Source organism: Clinocottus analis, unplaced genomic scaffold (genome assembly GCF_023055335.1).
Source record: "Clinocottus analis isolate CAN_PGR_092001 unplaced genomic scaffold, fCliAna1.0.p SCAF_3, whole genome shotgun sequence".
NCBI classification, from domain to species: Eukaryota; Metazoa; Chordata; class Actinopteri; order Perciformes; family Cottidae; genus Clinocottus; species Clinocottus analis.
The window spans coordinates 16,257,917-16,266,512 of NW_027176042.1; the positions used below are offsets into that span (position 1 = coordinate 16,257,917).

At 39.4% G+C, this 8,596-nt stretch overlaps 1 protein-coding gene across 1 annotated transcript; it reads right to left on the reverse strand.

Moving 5' to 3' along the window:
• Window positions 1-414: 414 nt before the first annotated feature.
• On the reverse strand, window positions 415-6,859 carry tas1r3 (taste receptor, type 1, member 3). Its single transcript, XM_068593739.1, has 9 exons — window positions 6,798-6,859; window positions 3,972-4,193; window positions 3,553-3,853; window positions 2,975-3,331; window positions 2,469-2,888; window positions 2,183-2,386; window positions 1,902-2,022; window positions 1,109-1,479; window positions 415-1,011 (listed from the first exon to the last, which is right to left on the reverse strand). The coding sequence occupies exons 1-9, from the start codon at window positions 6,857-6,859 to the stop codon at window positions 415-417; spliced, it is 2,655 nt and encodes an 884-aa protein (XP_068449840.1).
• Between the last annotated feature and the right edge of the window lie 1,737 nt (window positions 6,860-8,596).

Sequence of the window (8,596 nt, forward strand, 5' to 3'; positions counted from 1 at the left end):
GTATCATCATTCACCGCCCAGGTTTGGGGATAAAACCCATATCCCTGTGAGGTGACAGTGCTATAGCCATTACACCACCGTGCAGCCATCACCCCACAGGATATTGACTCCAAGTCTCCAACTTGACCAAAGATATCAACATGCTTTATATTGTATAGACATGGCAATGTTAGTAATGTTAACAAGACATTGTTTACCCTTTATTATAATGGAGATTTACAAAATGCAAAATTAAGCTGCGTTATTTTTTCACCAAAACATATTCATATTACAATATAGAAGCCATACTGTTGGCCTAGACTAGTTTGTGACACTCACATACATTCTTTGTCCCCAAATGAAGCATGCAGATGTACACTTTACAATATATATGACTGGTTCAGATACTTTGAGTTTGTATTCATAAAACTGGACTTAAGTTTCCCTTTCTTCTGTCTGAGGCTGTGGTTCTTCCTGAACTTGTGTTACTGAAGCACCCTCCAGAAAGGTGCAAAAGTGCTCTGCTGTATTGAGCTCAGGCTTTCTCAACAGCAAGTGGCATTTTGGGAAGTAGTAGGCTGCCACCAATCCCAAATTGCCTACAAGGGAAAAAGAAATATGGACTATAGTCTTGTTCTTCTGATTTAAACCTATGTAGACCGGAATAAAGGCCACCCAAGTCACACAGTAGAACAAAGATGAAAAGGTGATGTCTCTGGCGAGGTTATACTGATGAAGAGGCTTTGCTGCCATGAAGGTGCACATGAATGATATAAGGGCCATTGCGCCGTTGAAACCTTGTATTACAGCAAATCCAGACAAAGGTAACATTGGACATGACAAAAATGCTGTCTTAAAGTCTATTTTCATGTTTGCCACATACTCCGACAGCAAAGGCCCATTCTGGACAAACCAGCCACAGAGACCAGCCTGCAGTGTACAGCAGACCACCACAAACAGCCAGCTTCCAGGGCCTCTTAGTATGTGCAGGTGAGAGGCGGCAATCTTTGGGAACTCAGTTGCGTACAGGATCTGTTTAAAAAGACAAGTTAGCAACCAGATTACAATGTGTGCTCTTATTCTGTCCGACAATTGTCTACATTATTGTATTTTATCTGTCATTCCGCACCTGCAGTGAGATGGACGTGAAAATGGAGAGGGCCACTGTTTGGAAAATAGAGGCGAGGGGCAGCTGAAAGCGACACAACACGTCCCCTGGCTGCCCCAGGAAGACCAGCACACTGAGGCAAGCTCCCATCAGACTAAACAGAGCCACGAAACTCAGGACTCCCCCAGAGGCTGTTACCAACATGGTCCTCCGGTGTTTAAGGAACACTACACCCGCTGAAATCTGGCATAGCAGAAGCAGCACCACAGCCAGTGTGATTTCCAGAGCCTCTGCTGTGTCCCAGGACAAAACATAAAAAATGGGCTCAGTGCAATTGTTGCTGCGGTCCGAAGACCATGTACGATCAGGACACCTTGTGCACTGGATGTCGTCTGTAAATAAGAAAACACAACATGACATTTGGTTTGAGCTGGCTTAGTTTAGCACTAAAGACTGGAAGCAGGAATAAACAGATAGCCTGGCTATGTCTGAATGTAATACAAATCTGCCTACAAGCACCTCCAAGCTCATTAAATTAACATGTTGTCTTGTTTCTTAAATCTGTTCAAAACTTGAATCGGTAAAATGTGAAGGTCTTTTTTTTCAAGCAGATTATGTTTGGACAGACTCAAGCTGGCTTGTTTTGTGCTGTCTCCAGTCTTTATGCTGAGCTAGACAAATCGGCTGCAGGCTAATAATTACTATACGTACTTGAGAGTAATGTGAAGCTGTTGGTTCAGCAAAAAAAAGATTTCCTGAAATGCTCCACTATTACTTTCAATAAGGATCAAGTATTTGACAGATACCACATTACCCGCATTTCTCTGGTAAGTTCCCGCCTTGCAGTCGATACAATCATAACAGCAGGAATGGAAGCCTTTGACTCTGCGGACCTGGCCTTCCGCACACTTTGATGAACAGGTGGATTGAGGAACCTGAAAATTTCTGCCATTAAAGTTAAGATTGTCGTGGTAACAATTACAACATTTCAAGGACCCAAACTGAATTACTGTCAGGTGGAGGATAACCACAAAGCTTTCAAAGAATACACATTTAAAAGTTTATGACAATTTCTTAATACATTAATGAAATTACCTCAGAGTTTGCAGTGTGCCACGTGAAGAGGTTTTTGTTGATGGACAGTTTTCCATTAAAGTTTCCAACAGCTACAAAGTCTAAACCCGAAGCTTTCCAGACCCACTCAATCATATCGTATCCCATGTTTGGGTTGCCGTCACTGTCAAACGTTAAATGTGTGCCATTTATGTCTACAGAAGTATTCTTTAAAACCTCCAACAGCTGAAAAAGAAGATTTTATTAAAACATATTTTCTTCCAAATCAAAATCATCTATATAGCAGACCAAAAGAAAAACAAATCACCTTCCAGGGAAGGATTTTGGTTTTAGGGCCCTGCATACAGGCAGTTGAATTACAACCCAGAAGGTTGTGCAGGGCCTGCGCCACACTGTAGATGGCAGCATACACACTGAAAGCTGTGTGTGTTACACTGGAGGATGTCACCAAGCTAATATTAGCAGGTGACAAGTTCCAACATTGTGGGCAGGGACTGTTACCAAAGCCTGTGGACTTTTGTGCTCGAGGGGTAGTCTTTTCCCTCTCTTCACTCAATTTGATGAAGAGCTCCTGTGTGTAGGCAGTGAGTAGGTCCAGGTTCTGTGTCTGGTCCGTGAATCCGATGATTGTGCCGACTTTTTGGATATTGGGGAGCGTAGTCAGCCGAGTACTGATGGCCCAACTTGTGCTGCCAATCCACACAGCCGTTACATTCCTCTTGATGACCTGACATAGATTCGATTGGATCATTGGTAGGGAATTTAATACAATCTATCAAACATTTACATACTTGTCTGAAGTGCTTCACTAACCTCTTTAAAAAAGATCTCAGCTTGCACTTGGACAGAAAAGACCACTACCACTTCAACTTTGGTTGCTATGATATTGTTGATGATGGTATTTATCGCTGATTCTGGGTCAGTATACACTGGAATCAGTCCCTGATAGGCCACACAGACAGACATATTTTCTGCTGTTTTGGAGAATTCCTGCACTCCTTGTTGCCCATACTCCTCTTCACTGCCCACCACTGCCACCCAGGTCCAGTTGAACTCTTTCAGCAGACGCACCATGACGTCCACTTGCCATTTGTCACTGGGCACCGTACGGAAGAATGACGGGTAGAGAAGCTTGTTACTGAATTTGTCACTGGTGGCACCGAAGCTTATCTGAAGTGAGAAAAGTTGTATTATACCACCTTTGAAGTTTACCCCACTGATGTTACTCATGCAGCAATTCTCCATTATTGAAATACAAGGCCTGATGCACATTTACTGAGGTTGTCCTTAGTTAGTTAAAGCAGTTAATGATTGACAATAATGAAGAACAAATGAATATTTCTCTATGATACTGTTTGCGTTGTAGGACGTGAACGTGTTTGTTGCCAAACCTGCGGCATCAGAAAGAATCCCAGGAGTTTTCCAATAACCGACACCATTTCTGAGCTAAGAGGACCAATCACGGCTGATATGCTGGTCTCATAGTTTGTGTAATCACACACTACAGGTAGCGTTTTGTTAGATTTTGCAGTGAGGAAAGACATGGTGGGCTTCACAATGACACCAGATTGTCGGCATGTATCGTAGATTTCATAACCCAACTTGATTCCAGGGAGCAGAATTTGGTTTGCATTAATCTCATCCACTGCGTATTTCATTACGAGAACGAGGCCCAGTCCAAATTCATCTAAACTGTGGAACCACAAGCAAATAAAAAGATAAAGCCTTGTTAAACTGGTAAAATATGCATTAAAACATACATGTTTGTGCAGAATATCAAATAATAAAGCTGTTTTTCAAAACCTCTTACCTTTCACACCTGATGCTGTTCGGCTCCCTCCTCTGGCTGAGGTTGCTGGAGAGCTGGTTAATGGGAAAAAGCCCTCCGAGCATAATGTCCCCAGGCAAATTGAAAAGACTGGTAGAAATGTTGTGGAACCATTCAGGTAGATTCTCAGTGCAGCTTAGTCTGAATGCAAAGCACAAAACCAGCAGAGATAAAGGCCCAACCATGATGCAGATAACCGAGAGACTGAAGTTAAATAATGAAAACTGTGTGCATATGTGTCAGTACATCATTTGTTGTATGCAAACTTACCTAAAACCCCGAAAGTAAAATAGGTGCAATGGGCCACTCCCCTTACCGGCCACTTAGAGGTTTAATACCAAGTGATGGCAAATCATCTGAAATAATCCGTATAATATTTCACACACATTTTTGTTATCTGGTATAAAATGGCATGACATTTTATAATAAAGACATTTTTAACTATTGTTATCAGAAAAAGTAACAGCTGTAGCATTAATTGCACCATCGTTGTGATCATGTCTAGATCAATACCTTAATTCTGAAGGAATTGTGAATGATAGCATTTTCTTTAATGACATTATTGTCTAAATTGTCAGGGGCTGCAAGGAAGAAAGAAGGATTCACTTTGCACCATGTGCATCTTGTGTGTGTGTGTGTGTGCATGTGTCTGTGTGTGTCTGTGCGGGTGTGTGTGTGTGTGTGTGTGTGTGTGTGTGTGTATACATGTGTGTCCTGCATGTGGTGTTCATCTTTCCGGAGCATTTTCCTGACATTTGTTTGTGGTTTGCTCTTTGTTTCTCTTTGGTTTACCTATCTGTTGGGAGATGAACGCAGTAAATGCCTTTTTACCTTCTCACCATGAGTTGTTATCACAGCAAAACCTCACATGTATCTCTTTTCAAATGTTAGTTTTTGTGGGTGGCTTATCATGTCATCTTTTAGGGAAATACTACATTAACCCAGTCACTGCAACCAGTGTGTCGTTAAGATGCCTTCAATAAGTGTCAAGCTCAATACTGTTAACGCTCATAATAAAAAATGTAGGTTTAAGATCTGTTGTATTGAATGTTTTTATTTCCATTTTTTAGTACATTTTTCATGTTTTGCATTCACCTCAGTGTCACTTTTGCATATACATTTGCATGCACACTGAATGGTTGTTTGTCATTCATACAAGGACATTGATATATTTCCTCCCATATTTGCATGAACCTACAGTAGACATACAGCATATTGAACACGCTGTAATATTTCTGTTACAGGTCCAGGCTACTTGTTTCAAAGGTGTTGGTCAAAGAACTTTGAAAACCGCAGAGCTTCTTTATTGACAAGTTTTAATATGTATAGTTCGACAAAAATTAATGTGGTGTAATATGAACAAATATGAAATACTTAAAATAATACAAGAATAATCTTTTTCATAAATGTTCCTTTATATTATAATTAGGTTCTTCTCTGTTAAAACTGAGTTTAATTATCAAAATGAAAACCAGCTGTCTTGTCCAGAGGGTCAAAGGCATGTTCAGCATACGTTTCACAAAGGTTTCCAGTGTCGACCTTTACTACTTTGCAAAATCTTAAGCGAATATTTAAATGTGCAAACTGCCTTTTCAGCTGTCTTATAAACATAACACTGCTCAGAGTAATTGTACTCAACGGTCAATTTCTGTTCGGCTCGTTATGTCATTTTCTAGGAAAGTCATGAGAAGTTTTTCTAACAAGTGAAAATTGTCTCCATATCTTGAACAGTATCAGGTGTGCGGGAGCACCAAGGACACATTAAAAGTACTTTAAAGTACCACCACGCACTGATATAGTGTCTTTGGCTTCTAGCTGTAGCATATTCATATTTCTCCCGCAATAAACAAAAAAAAGGGCTTTGTTTCTTCTGATTTTAGAGGACATGTGCATCCTCGTACAGTAAGACTCTTTTAAATCAGCCCAGCCTCAAACAAAGGCTAAGTATGAGAACAATAAGAGGAGGCATATGAAGTTAATATTATATGACACACTAAAAATGTTACAGTAGCTAATTAATTGCACCACAATGACAGAATGATAGATGGGGACAGTACAAACGGAAACAAAACAAAAACTGCGTCATTGAATGATAGAAGGAAGACTTGGCTTTTGTTCCTGAACATTTCTCTTTGATGTTAGCAAACTCCCTTTCATACAAAGTCCCAAACAGGGTCAATGGAGGATGTGCTTTGTTTTAGCTGCCTCACATGACCAAAGGTATTCTTATGAATCAGACTCGAACACAAGATTCTCATTTGATTAATAGGTCAAGAATTAGTTGCCAAACCGGGCCTAGCAAGCCTCAGTGCAAAGCAATTACCCTGCACACCTTCGTGTTACTTGAATTTACAACCACTTACAGTTTTAGTTGTAATTTCCTAATGATTGCCAGTGCGATGATGTCTATTTTTTTTTGTTACATGGAAAAGTAACAGATGAAGAGCTCCTTCATCTGTTACTAACATTCAATGAGTTGTTATTTATGTAGAAAAATGATACATAGACATATTTGTCTTTTGTTCTATTTATTGACTTGACATTGACATTTAAAAAGCTAGTTTGTGTTAATTGACTGTGGCTTTTTTTTATTAGATTATTTTATTTTATGAGACTTCATGTCATATCATAATCTAGAAGCAAAGTTTCGCCCTAATAGTTTTGCATTTGTCAATAAACATTTATCTTAAAACACCTTTGTTTGTTGGGATTGTGCGGTGCTGCAGTTTGTTGTAATTATATGTGATTGCAACTTTTCTGTACTGTCTTTTGAGGTGAACCAGACTGATTCAAAGACATATCAGTTACAGGAAGGGTTTGTTCAGGGACATAAAGAAGGCAGGCATTCTGTTGCCTATCCTGTTAGTCATCTTGACGTAAGAAGCCCGGTGATGACACTCAATGTTTTTAGTACAGCCTGTCTACTCGTTCCACCTACGGATTGTTTCTATAAAACAAGCTGGAAATTCAAGATTCAAGGTTCAACCCTCTCTGTGAATAATGTGAACGACATTATTTGCAGAAACATTTTAAATTGCTTTCAGGTCTCTGACTGGATCTTGTGTTGGCTCGGTGGTTTTGTTCTGTTCTCATATGCAGACAGTGGATTGAGATGAACATCTTGTTTTTGTTTAAGCAGGTTTCTTTCTCAAGCATGAATTCACCTTTTTCCTTGGTGTGTGTGCCGTGTTACGCACACTTCAATTGATGATTTGTGCCAGCATCACACACACACACAAACACACCTGTCTGTTTTGTTTCAAGGTATTAACCTGACACACTTAATAGAAAAATAATTGGGACGTGGACAATCCCTATCATTATTGCCACTCGAATAAGTAGCTTCCTCTGGGTTGTTCAGAACAGTAAATGCATGATAGTAATGTTGTGGTTGAAACCTGGTAAATGTAGTGGCATCAGTATGTTTGTTAACCTCAAATTACAGGGTAATTAAAAAAGTTTTGTTTTCATATGTCTCAGTTTTGTGATATTGGTTGGATATTGATTTCTACTTCAATCACAATACAATGGGATGTTACTAAAGCAATATGTATCAGATGCAATGTACCAGTTGCTCAGGATAAATCACATGTCAACTGTCAACTTTGTAGAAACCCTCTACTGAAAATGAATATCAATATCACCATATATGTGCATCAACGTTATATCGTTCATTGCGCTTTTGTTGTTTCAAAACTGCACTCTCAAAAATGTTTATTTAAAAAAAACAAACTACTTGTTTACGATTCGTTAAAGATCTTTTTTTTAGGTTAAAATAAGTATGTTGCTTTTGGTCTCGACCCATCCACTGCGATCTCCTCTCTATGTGGACAGACGTAGACTCAGATAGTTCTGTCTGAGGAGCCTCTAAATTGCTCTGATCCCACTTTTTTTTTTCATTCAAAACCTCCAGATTTCTTTTGTTTTCAATCTTGTAAGCTTCAGTCCCCAACCAACGCTGTCTGGAGTGACATCACTTGCATCATTTCCACATATGCAGTTGTACTCCCCAAAACCTAGAACATTGCAATTAGATTGGTCAATAAAACATCAGAGGAATGTAAAAAAGTCCATGTGGTTGTTTCAAATGTCTTATTTTGTCCGAAACCAAAGATATCACGTCATTAACAATAAATAGGTCAAGAAGAAGCAGCAAAGTCTCACGTTTTAGGAAAATGTATACATCAAATTCGTGGAGGTTTGGCTTGAATATTGACTGAAATAATTATTGATTATCAATAGCTGTAGGTTAATTGATTAAATGGTGCACCTCTAATGAAAATAAAATGTCACTGACTTGATAGAGGCAAGTGAGTAAATATGTCTTTCCATAAATTGGATGAACTAAACCTCTAAAAAGTGCTTCACACGTTTAGTCCTCTAGTTTCCTCGATATTGTAAAGCTTCCCTGAGTGTGTACATTTATAAAGCTCAACCACTAGATGTCATGTGTGTGTATTGTATTCTCTTCACCCTTGTTCTCATATTGTCTGTCTTGTCGGGCTGTTAAAATCTGGCACTTGTACATACAGATCGGGAGTATTTACGCTATAAGGAGCTGGTGAGAAAACTCAGAACGAGACGTATTGTGTTGCCGGTGATGGCGG

What these genes read in the sequence shown, in the direction of transcription:
- tas1r3 (XM_068593739.1), bottom strand. Translation starts at nt 6,859, where the DNA reads ATGACTAACAGGATAGGCAACAGAATGCCTGCCTTCTTTATGTCCCTG. An exon ending in CCAAAATCCTTCCCTGGAAG is followed by an intron (nt 2,387 to 2,468) that starts GTGATTTGTTTT and finishes CTTCTTTTTCAG; the next exon opens with CTGTTGGAGGTTTTAAAGAA. An exon ending in TCACGTCCATCTCACTGCAG is followed by an intron (nt 1,012 to 1,108) that starts GTGCGGAATGAC and finishes CTTTTTAAACAG; the next exon opens with ATCCTGTACGCAACTGAGTT.